Source organism: Malus sylvestris, chromosome 15 (genome assembly GCF_916048215.2).
Source record: "Malus sylvestris chromosome 15, drMalSylv7.2, whole genome shotgun sequence".
Taxonomy (NCBI): domain Eukaryota; kingdom Viridiplantae; phylum Streptophyta; class Magnoliopsida; order Rosales; family Rosaceae; genus Malus; species Malus sylvestris.
The window spans coordinates 2,016,754-2,036,537 of NC_062274.1; the positions used below are offsets into that span (position 1 = coordinate 2,016,754).

The 19,784-nt window shown below is 36.0% G+C and overlaps 3 protein-coding genes across 4 annotated transcripts; 2 read left to right on the forward strand and 1 right to left on the reverse strand.

The window, feature by feature from the left end:
* Nucleotides 1-942: 942 nt before the first annotated feature.
* LOC126603789 (protein DA1-like) lies at nucleotides 943-5,803 on the reverse strand. Of its 2 annotated transcripts, none has more exons than XM_050270748.1 (12): nucleotides 5,087-5,803; nucleotides 4,405-4,530; nucleotides 4,187-4,277; nucleotides 3,833-4,085; nucleotides 3,177-3,297; nucleotides 3,002-3,085; nucleotides 2,700-2,819; nucleotides 2,365-2,577; nucleotides 1,952-2,014; nucleotides 1,724-1,842; nucleotides 1,581-1,639; nucleotides 943-1,461 (listed from the first exon to the last, which is right to left on the reverse strand). In XM_050270748.1, exons 1-12 carry the CDS (start codon nucleotides 5,177-5,179, stop codon nucleotides 1,145-1,147), a joined length of 1,659 nt encoding a protein of 552 aa, XP_050126705.1. In that variant the 5' UTR covers nucleotides 5,180-5,803; the 3' UTR covers nucleotides 943-1,144. The 2 variants fall into 2 exon arrangements, with proteins under 2 accessions (XP_050126705.1, XP_050126706.1); XM_050270749.1 differs by having other exon boundaries at nucleotides 4,405-4,556; nucleotides 5,087-5,802.
* A 3,008-nt stretch (nucleotides 5,804-8,811) lies between these two features.
* LOC126603793 (F-box/FBD/LRR-repeat protein At1g13570-like) lies at nucleotides 8,812-11,256 on the forward strand. The gene is made up of 5 exons (XM_050270753.1): nucleotides 8,812-8,927; nucleotides 9,043-9,120; nucleotides 9,619-10,449; nucleotides 10,523-10,678; nucleotides 10,770-11,256. Exons 2-5 carry the CDS (start codon nucleotides 9,118-9,120, stop codon nucleotides 11,046-11,048), a joined length of 1,269 nt encoding a protein of 422 aa, XP_050126710.1. The 5' UTR covers nucleotides 8,812-8,927; nucleotides 9,043-9,117; the 3' UTR covers nucleotides 11,049-11,256.
* A 1,805-nt stretch (nucleotides 11,257-13,061) lies between these two features.
* Nucleotides 13,062-17,581, forward strand: LOC126603792 (protein DETOXIFICATION 33-like). Its single transcript, XM_050270752.1, has 9 exons — nucleotides 13,062-13,426; nucleotides 14,402-14,597; nucleotides 15,577-15,922; nucleotides 16,124-16,210; nucleotides 16,293-16,349; nucleotides 16,505-16,743; nucleotides 16,876-16,994; nucleotides 17,092-17,178; nucleotides 17,260-17,581. Exons 1-9 carry the CDS (start codon nucleotides 13,157-13,159, stop codon nucleotides 17,320-17,322), a joined length of 1,464 nt encoding a protein of 487 aa, XP_050126709.1. The 5' UTR covers nucleotides 13,062-13,156; the 3' UTR covers nucleotides 17,323-17,581.
* The last annotated feature ends 2,203 nt before the right edge of the window (nucleotides 17,582-19,784 follow it).

Genomic DNA, 19,784 nt, shown 5'->3' on the forward strand with positions numbered 1-19,784 from the left:
GAAGTTTTCCTGCAGCCGCAGTCGTCGTCCTCCCTAGGCTTACGGTGATAGCCTGGCTATGGTGACGGCGCTGGAGAAGAAGGTGGAGCGCAGAGGGACTGGGTGTCTGGGTTTAGCAAGCAAAAATTGGGAATTGGACGTAGGCCGCATTTCCTTTCTAGTCCCTGTTAATACCAAGCGAAAGCTTGGGATTAGATAAACGGCTTTAGTGAAGTGCGGCGGGACTCGTAGTCGAGGCGAGTCCCACTTATGTTAGTCCAACAACTTACCAAACATGGGATTATAGTCTTGCTTAAGACAGTCCAAGCCAGTCCCTCTTAAGGAGGTGCAACAAACGCCCCCTTAAAGTACCAAGTTAAACTTCTTGTGCCAAACAAATATTGAATCCAAATTATAAATTCAAACATACAAAATTGTTAATTTAAATTTAAGGAAAACTAATGAAAAGGGCTTGAAAACTTTGAGTTTTAATGATAAGGACAAAATAAAGGGTAAAGTGAATAGTACCAGGATTGACTTTTTAGTGTAAAAATGTGGTTTTTCGTTAAAGTAAACAGTACCGGGTGCTTTTCGTTAAAGTTCCCTTAAATTTATAGTTTGACAACATAAGCATTTTATGTTGCATTTTTACTACTATTAAGGTGCATTGAGGACCGTAATTCCTCAGGTAGTTCCACTTAGATGATTTTGCTTTTTCAAATTCTCTAGAATTTATACGCGGTTTTTCTTGCGCCTTCCTCATTGGGGCTAAAGGTATAAGAGTGGCATCTCTAGGAAATAAACTTGCCACGATGTCACTACAATATCTGAAGTAAAGTCAATCACACACTACAATGCTCTTTGATTTTCTCATAGCATTGAGTGACAATGGTATCTCATTGCATGAAAGTCGTCCACAGGTGGACTGAAAATTCTGCATATATACATTGCGAGACAGAAAAATGTAAAAATGTAAATCAAATTAATGAATTGATTCATGACATTAAGGCCACAATAAAAAATAAAAAAAACCATGTGATACTATGGAGTCAATTCCTATGCACTTTTGGCCTTCGGGTTCTAACATGAAAGGCCGAAGCTATACCAATGTGGGAAAAAAAAGATTCAGAAGCACCCAATAAACTCAAGGATTCAGATTCAGTCCTCAATAAGGAAACAACCCTGTCATTCTAATATGTTCTAGGGTACTTCGAAGCCCGTATTTCTGCACTGCCTGTTGACCGGCCCTGAATCCATCTCCATATACCGGGGACATGTCTGTTTCAAGCTGGTGCAAAAAGAACCCCCCGAGCTTACTCTCAAACGGTGATCTTGTACCCTTCTTTGATGCCCTGGAAGAGGAGGAAGACGAGGTTGATGCAGCATTGCCGCCTGAGCCAGACATAAGCTCGGCCTCTAGCCACATGTGAGCTAAAACTTGACAGATACCTTCTTCGACATCTTGACTAAGAGGTCGGTAACCTTCAAGAAGTATTGAGAATCTAGTCAGTAATTTTCATTTTGATGCCATCTTTAGTTCACAATTCCTTTAGCAGAAATGGGACTAAACAAGCAAATAAACGGATCCATCTAAAAAGCACCTTTAAGCCGCAGCCATGCATGCATCATCTCGTGAGCTAGAATAGACCCAGTCAGCAACCTGTACGCAGACAGTTCTAGTCACGCAACGAATTCAGCCAGAAGTTACAGTTGTGCCACAAATCGAAAATAGATAGAAACACACCTTGGAAGACCATATAAGATTAGAATTGCAGTCACCTCACAGCGACGAGTCAGCTTGTAGGGCTCTGTTATCAATTCCGCAGCTTGGTGTCCTGCCCCAAACCGTGGCCGCCTTGAAATCTGGTGGTTCTCGGATCAATACAATATAAGTTGCTAACCCACGAGAAGATACCTTATAAAAAAACCACCTGTGTGGAAAGCAAAAATAATATATTCATAAAACTCTCACCTTGCTAATAGTTTGTTCCTCAGAAAGGCAAAGCCCTCTAGTCTCAGGCATGTGATAATGGCCCTGGAAATGACAAAAAATTGATCAAAGTCGGATTTAGTCTCTAAGCTTAAAAAGAAAACCTTCAACAGAAGATGAGTAGATAACAATACGACAGGATGCAAGTGTGACATTTGGACTACAAATTATTGGAGAGAATTCGAAAAATCTCCGGAGAAACTTGTACGTGCATGTTTCCATGTCAATAACATAAAACCAATGGAATGAATGATTTTCATATGCATTAGTTTTGTAATTATCAGAGAAATGAGAAAAAAAATTTCGATTAACAATGCATGACTTGCCAATTATGACCATGGAAAACTGTCCTACTTTCGTACTAAAAGGATATGTTTTTAACTGAATGTCTTTACATTTCTTTCTCCTCCTCTTGCTTCATTTAGCGCTTGTCTTTCAACCAAGAGTAGTGGAACTTGCTGCTCCAACTTCATATTTAAACCTTCATAAAATTCTTGAATATCGAGATATAAGGGTTGGCATTCACTGGTATCCATGACTGCAGAGTCCAGACACTCTAGACAGAGCTTCCGACCATCATCAAGGGGTACATATCTTGTGTCTCGGGCCTGCATGTAACGTATAGACATCTTGTAACAAACTCTTTTGCTTTCTATTTTCTTTTTCTTTTAAAAATCGGGTCAGCCATATTTCATAGCATAACTGCAGAAAGTAATTTATTCCGACTGACCTCCATTCGCTCACAACTGCCGCACCGAGGAGTATTATCAATTTCATGAGCAGGGCAGTATTTTTGGACCCAAAATGGATGTGCCCTATATTCAATAAGACCAGCAGGGTTTGTTGGAATCTGTCAAAAGATGTATATTACAAAAACGAAGAACAACTATCAACAAATCATATACAAGTTATTTCTCGACATTTAGTATTCAACTTATAATAAAATTCAATGAGGCATGGTTAGCAGCTGTCATTTATTCTTCCTCTTATCACCGTCGTAACTTAAAAATCAAATCAGATCGTGATACTTACAAAGTGCTTGCAAACATCACATTTTGGATGGTAGCTCTCCTTGTAGCAAGCTTTATGGTAAGGATAATGCCCAGATGTAGAAAACTACATAAAATGAAACATATGTAAGATAAATTGGACAACCAAAAGTTATCTTGCAAAAGAACCATTACTGAAATTAAACCTATTTTTGCACCTCATAATCAGAAATTGGTTGGTTACATGCACGACAGCGGAAACATTCTGGATGCCAAACTGCATTCATGCAATTTAAATATCGTCCAAAACCGATCTCAGCATTGCAACCAGCACAAACCCTATGTCAAAGAATGAGAATACTCAGTGCCATAATATGGGAAATAAGCAAAGGACCAATATGGAATGTAATGTTAAGTTCCACAGAGAAATGTCGGTGCATCAAGAGAAGTTTGGTAGTGTGGTTGACGTGGAGAAAAGCAACTACAATTCCACAACTTACATCCTACATACTGAATAAATTGTTAACATTTCAAATAACATCCCATCAACTCAAGTTTCTTTATTTGTCATTCCTATACACAGTGACTTCAAAATTCCATCATTGTACACAATCAGGTCCAAGCGAGAGAAATCAAAATTTACAAAGTAACAGAAGCATAGAATAGGAATTCACGGTATACAAGAGAAAGGGTAATGACTGAGAATACAAAGAAGCATTGAGAAAATGTTAGAAATGAGATGCCCTCAGAAAATTACATATTGTTGTTTCAGAGACCATTCTACACATCCATGAGGTAATCAATCAGTGAAGCAACGTCAAGGAAGAAATAGCACTGAAATGTGACTACAGTTGTCCATCTTATAATCATATACCTGGAGCCCATTGGGTAGTACATAGGGATAGGATATGAACTTCCATTTCCATATCGGGGAGGAGTGATAGGTTGATATGTATTTCCATTTCCATTTCCATTTCCATGTCGGGGAGGAGGGATAGGAGGGATAGGAGGGATAGGTTGATACGTATTTCCATTTCCATTTCCATGTCGAGGAGGAGACTCCGCATTCAGACTTTCTTGTATGACTCTGGCAAGTTGTTCATCTTCTTGCAACTGAGAATCAGAACCTATCCAAGAATATGAAATTCTTATTGATTCAAACTGAATCATTTGACAGTACAAGAACGAACAGAATGTATATATATCATCCATAGGAATAATCACTCACCAACCACATTTTTCCCCTTTTGGTTTTCTTCTAAAAGAGAGAGCGCAATAGCACGATCTATATCTTCATTCTCATTTTCTGACCAGACCTCCTACAATGAAGTTTCCCACCACAACATGTTAAAGGAGTTCAAACATACCAAATGAGGATTAGAAAGAAACTCGTGTTCAATAAAGTGATCGTTTTCCATAATATCAAGAAGGTTTAGATGTTATTACCCCTGAACAAGAAGGTTCATGGCTATCTGCATCCTCGCCACTGTTGTCATGACAATGCTCCTCCGATATTTTGTGGCTCGAGCCTTTAAAAATCTTGCTAAGCCAACCCATAATGTGTAAGGTTATCTGCTCATAGTCAATCAAGTTTTTTACTGAACATGAAAACACCATCTGAGTTAATGCTGGAAACAAAATTACTGAGAATTGATACAAATAAAACCAGAATGCCAGTGCAAGTTCATGTAACGAAGCAAATCCAATCAGGTGCAAAACAATACAAAAACCGAAAAATTAGGACATAACCTGATGGCATGACCTATTTAATTTCATCACCTAAAATTCCAGAAAGTGGATTTTGCAAATCATGCATGGACATCCCAATTCTAATAACTAATTAATCACCGATTGCATTTTTCTTCAAGAGAACATAATTAAATAAAAAATAAAAAATAAAAGTAATACTACAGAAGTAATTCACCCACCACGCATTTTAGCACCCCACAATGTTCAAGCTATGACTTCAATACGCAGAAATACAGGCGTGCCTAGTCAATTATTACTAAAACATCCATTTATGGAGGAGAGAGGGGAGAGATTCTTCCATTAACTTGAAGACATATAACAATTAATCTGAGGTAAAAGGAAAAGGCAGAGAATAAAAAATAGTGGAGAAATGAGTCACCTCCAAAAGAATCCAGAGACTTTTGCAAGAGTTGTGAATGCTAACAGAGCAGACCCAGATCAGATAAAATCCCAACACGATCAAAAGCACCATTTTTTTAAAGCTCACAACCAAAATTTACATAATTTAAACTCCTCCATCTCTCTCCCTCTCTCTCCTGGGTTGGGTTAATAAAATATAAGCTAGTCCAGCAGGCAAGGGAAGCAAAGAACAAAGAAAAACAAAAGCTTGATCCTTTAACTCTTTAAATTCAGAGCAGAATCTGGCAGAGGAAAAATGGGAAGAAGAACGAAGGAGAAATTAAATATCTTTCACGTGTTAAAATTAAAAGGAAATCCCAGAAGCAATTTCAATGGAGGAGTACACGAACAATCCTCGGAAATTCAAAGACAATATTTTGAAAGAAAAAAAAACAACTGTAAAAACTCCAGCGATTGACTTTTTATCCCGCCCCTAATGGGGTTGACTAATTTTTCATCAAACCCAGTTGGGGAAATTTATCAGAGAAGGCCGTTTCGAAAGTTTTCGAGGAATCGGAAAGAAAACGAATTAAATATCTAATCTTTAACAAATGATATGAAAATTTGGAAGAGAAAAAAGAAAGAAATAAATGTCCTTTTGGGAGCTTTAAAGTTAAAAACTAACTACTAAAAGAGCAGAAAAGCTGGATTTTGTGAAGATATCTTTGAGAAGGAAAAAGTGGAAGGAATCCGAAAATAGAAGCTGAATTCTATGGCTTGCTTAGATAAAAGCACTTTTGCAAACGTGACTTGGTTTGGTATTTAGTGTGTTTCGAAAAAAAAAAAAAAAAACTATTACTGCTGTGTTGTAAAAATAAGTTTATTTTTGCTGCTTCATATTTTCGACTTTTTTTTTCACTCAAAATTATGAAAATAATCTGTTTTTAAGTGTTTACCAAACACTTTTTTTATCTCAACTTTTTTTTATACCCACTTTTTATAAAATTATATCAGTACCAAACAAACTAGTACTTAACTAAAAACACTTTGAACAAGGTTTGGTTGAAAGTGTTTGCATAATACAAAAATAATTTTGTGAAAAGCACTTTTATTAAGATTTTACATGATACTATCATTCTCGATTCGTTATTGTTGGATGGAATTGTCAGTTGATTACGTTTATATAGACAAAAAGAGTAGCATTCATTGAATCTAATCTATATAGGTTTTTATAACATGATTTTATTTTAATTTGTACAACGTTGTTATAATGATTTTATTTTCATTGAATTTCCTTGACAATGATACCTATTTATTGCTTATGGTTTTGTTGTACTGCGTGGTACAATTTTGATCATTTTTTTTCTAAATGCGAGCAAATAATGATCATTTTTTTTTCTAAATGCGAGCAAATCGAACGGTTTGGGATCAAGCATTGTATGTTTGAGCTGAATAATTGGATTCCTATTATTAAATCAAAATTACCAAATCAAAGTATAATTAATGCAGCATCATTGTTTAAGTGTTTAATTCTCTAAACTGACATAATTATGTTTTAATTTAATTATTATATGTCGCTATCCATACATTTACAAATCATCATACATTGAATTCTTCATCGACTATATGCTCCTTATATGAAATTAGTTTCTGTAATATTAAATATCAAAGTTTGAAAAATGAAATGTCAATTTCCCACGTGCCATTGGTTTTTGGGTTTTACTTTGTCAATAAAAGGGTCTGTGACAATGTGAAGCAGCTTCCGTTCACCCTACCAAAGAAAGGAAAATGGTATCTTTGTTTACTTTTAACAAAAGATAAAATATCTTACGTATACAGACCATTTATTCAGAGAGATTATATTTTTTTTAGTAAAATGGAAATTAGATGCGGGGCTCCTTATACATCGAACTTCAATGATTTGAATCGTTTATATTTTAATTTTGTATTCATAGATCATATTTATAAAATACCAAATCGATATGAAATCATTTACTCATTTCATTGTCATGAATAAATTTTAATGTTTCTTAAAATATTGTGTTCGTCAATTTTTTTTAACTCAATTAGATTCCTTAAACATTTTCGATTTGACTAATATTTTGTAAGGATGATTTATAAAAATGCAACTTAAAAAATAAACGGTTTGAATCGTTTATATTCTATATAGAATGGGCCTCACAATTAGTCTTCATTTTTTACCAAAGGTAGGTATCCCTTTGGATAAAAGACCTGTCTACGTATATATACTCATAATAAATTACGATCAATCACAACTTATTATTGAACTTAATGTAACTGTATATTGTATGAGCATTTGCATGAGTATAACTTAATACCTTATCAACTAAGCAAAACTAATTGTTTATGTCAACAAAACAGTATATTTACCCAAAATAAAAGGTCAACCATTTATGCATATAGATTTAGTCTTCTACTATTTTGCGATGGACTTTGTTTTCTTCGACCAAAAAATGGGAAAGTGTCCAAGTGCATGGTGTAGTCGCAGTTTAATTTTTAATAGGTTGCTTATTTAAGCAAATCCGAATGTTGTCATGGTCAATGTCAACAATGATGGGCCTCAATTAGGTGAAACAAACCAGACGAAATCTTAAACTAATTCAAAACAAATAAACAACTTTTCAAATCACTTTCATTATTATTATTTTTTTTTTTCAAAAAAGAATCCGTTTGTGGCTTCGTCATAACAATTTATATTTTTAGAAACTGAAAAGACTTACTGGGGCATTTCAGCTTCATCTTAAACATTATCGTGTAATTCATTAATGCCAAGAATCAAACTAATGACGTGTCGTAGTTTAAACCACCTTCATTATTTAAAACTAATACAATTAGCACAAAATACAACAACAATCTTTGCTCCTTATGGAAGTCTGGTTTCTCTTTGGGCCTGTCTTTGGGCTTTATTGGTTTTTTTTCTTCCGTCCAAGAGATGTAAAATGGCCCACGTACTAGGAATTTCTGTCTATACATAGATAGAAATACATACACGAATGAAGTAAATTAAAGTTTTCTATTTATATACAAGTTATTAAGTTTCTCTATACCAACCGGTGAATGAGATCCATTGATATCTGAACAGCTAGATTGCAACGGTTAGAATTCGGTCAAATTTTCGCAAGTTACAATGGTTTGTCAAGTTTTAAACAAATATGAGCTTTCACTAACTTATGATCAGAATTGTGAATGTCGTCCATTGTTCATTGCTCCATATGAATGCGAAGTCGATTTGATTTCATTAGAGTCTTGCGTCTTGAACAAAATCCGGTCTGTCCACGATGGAAGTCTCATCAGAGTTTTCATTAAACTCTCGAAAAATAATTAAAATTTGAGGAAACAATTCCCATGCCAGCCAAAAATTTAGTCATCGGAATTACTTTACTACGAAAATTAAAAGTTCTTCAAAAAAGGGGACAACAACATTACAATTTACACATCAAAGAAGAGTAATGCTAAAGAAATTAAATTTGCAGACAAAATTTGTAAACTAAATGACTTAGAAGTTAATGATTAAATTATTACTTAAACGTTGATAAATATGCTCATTTCTTATTTGTGAGACATCGTTTAGTTTGAAGATCCTCCCCGAATCCTCTTTATTGGGATCCTCACATCATGGCTATTTATCTTAGATCATGTAGTTAATTTTCGTTAGATACTATTTATATTCAATTTTAAATAAAAAAATTAAAAATAATTTATAACTGCACAACGTACCATAAACAGCTAAGGTGATTAATATTCCCACAAATCCTCTTTATCGAGTACAATTTCAGACACCTGGCTTTCATCCACCGGGCTCTGGAAGCAAGCGTCTGCGTGGCGAGTGCATTTACTCCGCACTACTTTCTTTCGAATTTGTACGCGATAATTTCTTCTTCTTTTTTTTATCGGCATCGTGCTTATCGGAATGATTGGATTCCTTACCTGATTCAAATTTCTGAAATTCTTAGTCTTTGTCCGGTTGATGTGCAGCCCTTGCAGTTGTCGCGGAAAAGGAAGCTATCCCGGCTCAATTTCTCCATATTTCTGGACCAAAATTGAAGTGAAATGGTGAGCCTTTTGATTTAATTCCGTGTAATTTTAATAATTTCATTCAATTTTGTCTATTTGGTGTGTTAAGTATGCTTTTCTTGCGATTCTGTATTGTTCTCATGGTGGCCTGAAGGGAATTAGGGATTTGTTTTTTAATTTACTTTTTTGAAGAATTAGTTGCATTTATGTGGAAGTTTTATTTGACATACGATATTCTAAATTACTCTAATTTACGGGGAGGATGATTCGAACTTGTATGCATTGGAACGGGCACACTGCTCTAGCCGACTGACCTAACCCGTATTTGCTGCACTTTTTATGAAGTTGTGGATAAGAAGCTGAATATTGTTTTGTATTTCCTTTAGTTTTAATCTACCATTTTTTTTGAAGTTCTAACAATCGTTTATCTCCCTACGCAAACTCAAACACACAAAGTTGCAGACTTGCAGTCTAAATGATCTAGAAACTGGTCACTGTATGAATCTAATGATTTTTTTAATTACTTGAATTTTGCAGAAGCAAAGACAAACCCCCAAGTCCCTCTCCAAAACTATGGAGATGGATTTGGATAGAATTAGCAACCTACCGTGTCATGTTATAGATCAAATTTTGTCACATTTGCCGATTAGGGAGGCTGTGCGAACAAGTGTTTTGTCGACCAAGTGGAGGTACAGATATGCTAGGCTTCCACAGCTTGTGTTTGATAACCACTGTGTCTCGCCTCAAAACCAATCGACCTTCGTCAACATTGTTGATCATGTGCTTTTACTTCACATTGGCCCCGTACACCAGTTCAAGCTGTCAAAGAAGGACTTTCTGGCCACTGCTGATATTAATCGCTGGATTCTTCATCTGTCAAGAAGCTCAATCAAAGAGTTCATACTTGAAATTTGGAAAGGGCAGCGCTACAAGATGCCCTCATGCTTGTTTTCTTGCCAGGATATGATTCATTTAGAGTTGTTCAATTGTTTGCTTAAACCTCCATCGACATTCAAAGGCTTCAGGAGTTTGAAGAGCCTTGACCTTCAGCATGTTACCCTGGCCCAAGACGTCTTTGAAAATATGGTTCTTCGCTGTCCTCTGCTTGAGAAGTTGACTGTGATGAACTTTGACGGTTTCTCCCATCTCAACATTGATGCGCCAAATCTCCAATTCTTCGACGTTGGAGGTAAATTTGAGGATGTTAATTTCAAGAATACCTCAAATCTTGCTGTAGTGTCCATTGGTTTGTATGAGCATGTTGGCAACTCCTTTAGACGGCTTCCTAGCAGTTCTAGCAATCTGCTCAAGTTTTTTGCTCACCTTCCTGGTATCCAGAGACTTGAAATTCAGAGTTACTTTTTAAAGGTAATTGGTTGTGTGGTTTCACTCTCTTAAGCATGTTGGTCGGGTGGTATCTTAAGCATCTTTTCCTTTCCAGTATTTGGCTATTGGTCCCTTGCTAGGAAAGCTGCCTAAACCATGTCCAGTTCTGAACTATCTTTCTCTACGGATAAGCTTCAACGATTTGGACGAGGTCTTGACTGCTGTATGCATTTTGAAAAGCTCTCCCGCACTACAAGAAGTAGAAATTTTGGTGAGATTTATTCCATTGATGCATGCAAGAATGAATTTACGCTTTGTCATGGTTCAAGAATATGATATCGTAAACATTTTCCTTTATGCAGGTCCGCCCAGAGGACATTGCTGTTGTGGGAACAGTTGACCTTCAGTTAGATGTAAACTGGAAATGCCCAGTCACCCAACTGCGACTTGTGAAAATCAACGGCATCTCAGGTACCAAACCGGAACTAGAATTCATCAGATTTCTACTTTTGAGTTCACCTGTGCTCGAGAGGATGACTGTGAAGCCTGCATCCGTCAACTGTGATTGGGAGATAGTTAAAGCTTTGCTTCTGTTTAGGCGTGCCTCGGTGCAGGCAGAGATTGTCTACGAGGACCCATGATTCATCAATAAATTTCGACAGATAAGAGGATTTGCTTGCAGGAATGAATGTAGGTTTTGTCGAGATGTTTATGATGCATGTATGTTTGTCTGAACAAAATGTGTCATATCTGTAAACTCTGGGATGTGGATTCATTTGGCATTAACATTGCATAATGTATAGAGAGTTGGGGGATGGCAATCATGGCATGGCCTCTTTGGTTGTTTCAGCTCGTTTTCATATACGGGACATCTGAGCAGTCACTATGGCATTAAACACCCCCACCCGCACCCAAAAAAAAGGGGCAATTGGCAACTCTAAACGGCTCAATTTTTCAAGATTGACATTAAAACTCACAATTTCTTTGGCATATTCACTGCTGAAAAGACTAAAGAGTTCCTCCTGCCTCAGCTAGCCAACTAATGCTTCTATCAACCTACTTGACCGAATGGTGAAGCCCATGAGCCTAGCGCAAAAAAAAAATTATAACGTGGATGATGTCACATGTCAGGTTGACATTACCTTGGCGTCATATAGCCTCAAGTATGGCATGAGTAAGGCCTCAGGCCATTGGCGTCAAATAGCCTCAAGTATGGCCTGAGTAAGGCCTCATGCCATTCTCGCCTGACTGCTTGGTTTGTGGGAGAAGGGCCCACCCAATTGGTGGGGCAATTGGCATGGGGATTGGAGTGGAGAAGATTTTGGCGGATTAGGAGATTCAATCACCCAATATATTGGTAATTTGTAGTAATGGAGTTTGCTCTAAAAATGAATATCTGAAGTTGAAAAGGACAACAATAATAGGTAATAAGAATTTTTTTTGTGAATTATAAGACGATAGAGGTCATAAATATATAAAAAGCCAGTTACATACATATATATATATATATATATATATATATATATATATATATATATATATATATATATATAAAAGAATGCGATAGTTAAATAGCATGTGATTTGTATGCGTTGGCATGGATTGCATGAGAAAAGTAAGACAGACATTTGGAGAAATCGGGAACAAGGCATGAATCATATGCTTCATAAAATACAATAATTAAATAAATTAAAAATCGTGTTCGTTTGGCTGAACCTCAACCTACCTAACCGTCCAAACTTTTGGTCAAACTTGGAGCCACAAATCTAGTCGGCTACCGTTCGTTTGCTGTGACGAATTTATTTATTTAGAAGGTACAATAATCATTAATTCAAAAAGTTCTTGTAAAGTCAAGATATTGTCCGAGTCGCTGCATTTCAGCAAGTCGGATATTTCTTACACTGAAGCATGTAAATTTGTTGGCTTCTGCCTTTGTTAAGGGTAAATTAAATATAAATCCTATTGAGTTTCCTAAATTAAATATAATTCACCAAAAGAAAAAAAATCAAAACTATTCATTTATATTTTTTTAGTAGAGCAACAACGCTAGTGCTTTTAATCGTTAGTTGTTATATAGAGATGAAAATCAGTAAAAATAAAACGTACATCATAATGCATAATCATGATTTCTCTCCGTTACGGTAGCAAAATGTGATAAACTACAATTCATTTATGTTAAAAGTGTAATCTGCGTATAATGAGCTATTCATTATTGTATATATAGCTATTTTAGTCTTTGGCAAAATCAAATATGTACCCACTTTTACCCTCTCTCTCCTTCGTTACTAGCAATAGTCTATTTAAAAGGAAATGGTTTTCACCCTTCATTTTCTTCCATTTTGTTTGTTTTTATCAATAAATTTTTCAATATGTCGGAAATATAGCCCGATACACCAAGCGTCTATAATACAATTAATTGAATTTTATTTTTAAGCTTTCAACTAATTATATTACATTTTATGTATTGAACAGTATTTCCGGTACACTGAAAAATCTGACCTCTCTCTCGCTGCGGCTGCGGGGTGTGGACCCGCTCATCTCAACGTCGACTCGTTTCATGCAAAAGTACGCAACCACCATTCAAACGATGCCTTACCAAACATGCAAGGCTGGCGACCTAAAAACACTCACATCACAAAATCTTAACGACCCAAACCCCCTACAATCTCACCACTTTCTCAAATATAAACACACAAACACAGTCTCCCTCTCTTAAACTCTTAACACTGCAGCTTTTGAGCTGAGAGATATGGCGGTCGACAATAGTCACAATACCCCTCTCCTGGTTTCCAACTACAGCGGCCATGAGGACGGAGAAGAGAAAATTGGAGTTGTTAAGCAGTTCGGGATCGAGTCCAAGAAGCTGTGGAAGATTGCCGGTCCAGCGATCTTCACCGCCCTCTGTCAGTACTCCCTGGGTGCCCTCACTCAGGTGTTTGCTGGGTTCGTCGGGGACCTTGAGCTAGCCGCTGTCTCCATCGAGAATTCTGTCATCGCCGGACTCGCTTTCGGCGTCATGGTAATGGATCAAATCTCTTTAAGTCATTCACTCTCTGTCACCAAACTAATCCAATCCAATCACTCTTAATCATCATCAAAAGCCGCCTAAGTGTTGTACACAATCCAATCCAATCGCTTTCGGCTATTGTTCTTTTCAGATTTGGAAAGAGGACTTTTATCATTCCGCACATCAAACACGTTTTGTAGGATTCACTTCGTAATGTATTTTAGTGACCCTAACTTTTTATATTTTAGATTATCATTCATCGATCATCATTGCAAAAAATTAAAATCCAAAACCATTAAGACATTCACTTATACGTAGTGAAGAAAATGATCGAATATGGCTCTACAAAGAAACACTAAGTTTAATCCATTATATGGTTTCGGATTTTGGTGATTTTTGGTACAATAATATTTGAGAAAAAACCTAAAAGATATACGGTTTAGATTATTGGAATACATTACAAAGTAAGACTTATAAAAAAGCGTGTTTGCCCATAAAAAAATCAAATACATAAACAAATAGAAATGTTTAGAAAAATGAACATTAGACTATAATAATTATCGTGTAATTTGATTCAATTGTCCTAAATTCATAAATCTACGATACGTCATATATAATCAGTTGGGATAGTACAAGTAAAATGATTTTTACATACCTTTTTTTAGCCTTTTACTTATTTTTATTTTTATTTTTTACCATCAAATTGAATGAATTAAATGAAAATTACACTCATGATTAAATAGGAATGTGTGAGATGTTAAAAAATGTGAGATCTACCAACGCATTAAAAAATAGTATAAATATAGTATGAAAATTACAATAAGATTTGCATTTTTGGTATGTTTATTAATTGCAGGGTTCAAATACGGAAAAGGTATTACTGTTTTTTTCTTCTATAGTTGGAGTGATTTACTTTGGATTTAGTATTTGTAATCTAGCTTAAGCTTGATTAGTAATTAATTAGATTTGTGATTTGGGGGCCCGCAGTGGGGTATGGGTAGCGCATTGGAGACGCTGTGTGGGCAAGCATACGGTGCGGGGCAGATCAGGATGTTGGGAGTGTACATGCAGAGATCATGGATCATTCTGCTGGTGACCGCCTGTGTATTGGTCCCCATCTATGTGTGGTCCCCACCTATTCTCGAGCTTATTGGAGAGACCACTGAGATCTCTGAGGCCGCTGGTTGGTGATATTTCCTTTTTGGCTGAGTTTTAGTTTTTATTTTTTTATTTAAATATTGACAAATAAAAATGTCATTGGATCACATCATATGAAAGCACTTGACCCCAAAAAAATCCCATGAATAATAACTATATTCCTTTGATCAATAACTAAATAAATAAATAGAATTCCAAAGAAAAATGGTTTATGATCGAATGATACGTTATTTTATCTTTATTATGCTTGTAGTTTAATATTTTAATAGATAAAGTGTTAAACTTATACTCATGCATCACAGGCTCATTACTCAGTTGTTTTTAAATTATTGTGATCATTTCGATTTTTTTTCCACCTAATAACAACAAACTTACAAAAAAAAAAAAAAAACTTTAACTTTTATGTGTATGCAAAATTAATTTGTGATACCGGCAGTGTAACACATACTCTACTAGCCAGTCCCCAAGTCTCAAGGCCCGAGCTAACTTTTTGCCCAAAAATGAAAGTTTCTCTTTTCTCTTCCCCATTTTAAATAAGGGTGATGCTAAGAAGAGACAATATTCGTAGATTATATTTTGTATATCATATGATATGATATTTAATAGTTGGATTTATTTTTTAAATCATTAAAAATGGAATCAAACGATTAATTGTCACATTATGTGGTTTACAAAATATGATCTAAAAAGATGGTCTCCTTAGCATTTTCCTTAAAATTAATATTCGCATTTTTAGCAAAAACCTTGGTTAGACGAGTTTGGCAGAGTAATATGTCCGTCTTCTTATATCCAAATTTGAATTCACTTTCTATAGGTTATTTTAGTTTATAACATATCTCATCTAAATACCGCTGTATGTGGTTCGAGGAACCTCTTGCTGTCATTTGTGATTTGAGTTTTGAGGAAAGTCTCCTCTTGTTTGTTTTTGGTTAACTTCCCACACTTGTCGTTGATGTGTTGGTGGGTAGGAGAAAAATCTTACTACTAGGGCTTTTGCGGTGCAGGAAAGTTTGCGGTGTGGATGCTTCCACAGTTGTTCGCCTACGCCCTCAACTTTCCAATTCAGAAATTCTTACAAGCACAAAGCAAAGTTAGTGTGATGGCCTGGATCTCAGTTGTAGTACTTGTAGAACATGCATTTTTCAGTTGGTTGTTGATACTTAAGCTCGAGTGGGGTCTGACTGGGGCAGCGATCACACTCAACGTTTCCTGGTGGTTCATAATTATTGGCCAGTTGCTATACATCTTCATCACCAAGTCAGATGGTGCTTGGGGTGGATTCTCTTGGCTTGCGTTTGCAGACTTGTGGGGATTTGTTAGGCTCTCTTTATCTTCTGCTGTCATGTTGTGGTGAGTAGTCCGGCTATGGAGCAAGCTTATGTTCGTTAATGAGTAACACACTGTTAATATGTCATTGGTAATGAGTCGATATTATCTGCATACATATTGTCCATGCATGTTCGACAATTTTGATGCACATCCCCTCTATATTAAACAATGAACATCCTGCACCGAGAATTTTGTCGTACTAAGGTTTTTGTATAATTGCAGCTTGGAATTCTGGTACTTGATGGTGCTGGTGGTTATAACCGGTCGTTTGAAGAACCCTTTGATCCCAGTTGATGCCATCTCTATTTGGTGAGTTGCTTTAACCATCTAGATATTTTGCACAGAACTATGAATTCACTTTTTGACCTCATATTTCTTCTCATTTATGCAGCATGAACATAAATGGATGGGATGCAATGATTGCACTAGGGTTCAATGCTGCAATCAGGTAAACTTATTTACTTATGTTCTCATCTGGCCTTTCTTTTTGTAACTTGTTGACTTTTTGGTACAACTAAAGATCAACATGTCATGAATTCGACTGATACGGAAGCTGGTATCCTAAATTTTCTGACTATATGCTATATGTTGCAAAACAAACAGCGTGAGAGTATCAAATGAACTTGGAGGTGGTGATTTCAAGAGGGCCAAATTTGCAGTGATAGTAGTTTCGATAACTTCCATCGCTATAGGAATCGTCTGCATGATCGTAGTTTACACGACGAGAGATTATTTCCCCTACCTTTTCACCAACAGTGAAGCCGTTGCGGAGGAAACTACTAAACTTGCAATATTGCTTGGAATCACAGTCCTCCTCAACAGCCTTCAACCAGTCTTATCTGGTAATTACAATTAACCACATAATTAACCCAGACTTTGGCGTAGACACACACACACACACACATATATCTATCTATCTATCAATTAAGTGTTCTTTTTCTTGACAATTTGTTGTGTTTAATTTGTTTTTGAAGGTGTTGCTGTTGGAGCTGGATGGCAGTCTCTTGTTGCATACATCAACATTGGGTGTTACTACATTATCGGATTGCCGGCTGGAATACTTCTTGGATTCACATTTAAATTTGGAGTCGAGGTGATACAATTAGACGACTTACTATTTTGGAGTGCCAGCAACAATTCCATAAATCTAATCTCTCTCCTAATCTGCGTTTTTCAAACTTGTTTTGTAGGGTATTTGGTCAGGAATGATTGGTGGCATTCTCTTGCAAACCATAATCTTGATAGTAGTCACTTCCGTAACTAACTGGAAGAAAGAAGTATTAAGTCCTTACTCTTGATTAACCTTAAATCGTTTTAATTTGCTTAAGCCGATACTAATTCTGTCACGAAATGTGCAGGCTGATGAAGCAGAGAGCCGTGTCGCTAAGTGGGGAGGAGGAGGAAGAGATGCAGATATGTAAATCGAAGACGAAAACTTCAAAATTAATTAAGGGGTGACAGTCACACGGAGCTTTTGCAGAAACCATCGGCAGTGCAGTTATGCATTGGCATTGAGCTAAGCAAGATTTTGATGCTAAATCCCGGAAGTAACGGATAATAGCGGATAGCTGGTATTGCCAGAACTCAGAAGCAGAGAAAACTGGTGAGGCGTCGATTTTGTTTGTATTTAGAATGGTGTTGGTTATTCAATTCTAATAAAGTTTCCAATACTATCAGCAACATGCTCGCAAAAATGAGTACATTCTCCAATGATCGATAAATGATGAATTCAAATCTGAGCGCAAAACTGAATTATTTGGAGAAAATCACTCTGTGAAGAACAATTATAAAACCTTGATTCAGCCACTAAAGTGACACAACGACGCAAGTACCACCAACTAAAAGCAAACTTCAAACCACAACCTCTCACACAATAGACTAAAAAAATAACGCAAAGTTTTAATGGAGTAACAAAATTTCCATGCTTTAATCGCCCGTGAACTATCTTGTCTGCATCGCAAATAATTTTGATAGTGGGTGTTTACACTAGGGATGGGCAACGGTTATGATGGACGGGTAACCGCGGTTATTTACCAATAACTGTTTATGTTCATAACCGCACAACCGTTTACCCGTTGGGTAATTGTCTAAACGGTTATACCCATACCCATAACCGTTTATAAACAGTTAACCATACTCATAACCGTATACCCATTTAACCGTAACCGTTTAATACCCGTTCACCCATTTACCCATTTTAACTTTTTATCTTTATTTTTTAACCATTACCCATTTTTCATTCGTCTACATGTTTTTTAACAACTTGAAAATTAAAAAAAAAAATTGTCATAATTTTCTTTTTTTTTACAATTAAACACCGTTATAACATTCATCATACATTTCCGTATTTTAATTTTTTAAGTCCTTATACCATTCCAATAATTGAAATAATAGTTTACGGAGGATATTTTTAACTATTACCAATGAAGGTAAATATAATATTTGCTAAGTATTATTGGGTTACAAAAATTGTTTAGAAGACATTTTTGTCAAAGCATTTCTGTCAATTTCACGGTTACTCACAAGGAATTTAAATTAATTTGACGAATTTCTTGATGATGAGAATCATCATTCCTATGCAGTGTTATTAAGAGAATGACCGATGAATTCCTTGCTAATTTATTGGGTGCTAAGTATTATTGGATCAAGAACATGATTTGTGTTACTTTTACATATATAAAATAAATGAGTAAACGGTTATCTGTTTATAACCGCGGTTCATACCCATAACCGCTCATTTAAATTTCGCGAGTAAGCGGTTATATCCATAACCGTTTATTTATCTAAACGGTTACCCATAACCGTAATTATTTAATTTAAATAGACGGATAACTGCGATTATCCATAACTAATAGGTATTTGCTCATCTCTAATTTACACCATTATATTTTCAAGATGAATACGTTAATAAAGAACAAACACGTAGAATTCAACTTACACACTTTGAGTCAAAGTCATCATCCATGTTACTTAATATATTAAGATGGAGGGTCCCTACCCAATCACTATCGACTCGATCTAACCTAATGACATTTATGTGTCAGACTAAGTTCTTTATCCTAATCGCAGTAGCCTTTTTTCAAGTCACGATCAAATTTAACTTCCTTAATAAACGAAAGCCTAAGCTTCCAATCGCGGTATGTACTTTGGCATCAACCCCAAACCCTTTTCAAAAAAAAATGTCTCATATTTTTCCCTACCTAAAATGAGTATTGAAGTAATTCTAATTTCTAAATTCTTTTTTTTGGTAGTTGGTAATGTATTCAAAATAAGAAAAATTTTGCGTGTTCCATAATTTTTTTTACTGCAATACTAAAAAATAAAATTTCATATCAATTAGACGTGCTATGCGATACCTTACCCCTTCCTTCTTTCTATTTTTAAATACATGACCTTTTTATTCTAAGTGGGCAAACATAATAAAAGTGGTAAGATGCCATCTTTTCTCTCACTGTGAGAGTTCTTCCCTTTGTTTAAGGGTGCTTCTCACCATATTGTGTGAGTAATTTTCCGATCGTGCTTCCGTTAATTGGTGCCGCTGATCCTAGCTACGGCTGGGATCAATGGGTGGTTTTTTGTATTTGCTTTTTCTTTCTTCTCCGCTTCCATCTGTTGATGGTCTTTCTCCTTTTCCTCTGGTTTTTTTCTTTTTTCTCCCCTTCCATCTGCTAATGGTTATTCTCCTTTTCCTCTCTGGCTTTTCCCATCCCTCAACCCTCGTGGGTATCCCTTTTCATGGGCCTTCTGTGCTTTGTTTTTTAGCCATGGTTTCTGTAGAGTTTGTGTGTAGAGTTCCGGTGTTGTATCCGACTCGAGTGTTTCCCACACCACCACGTTCTCCTTGTTGTCTACCGTTGACGACGGTGTTGCTCGAGATTTTCCT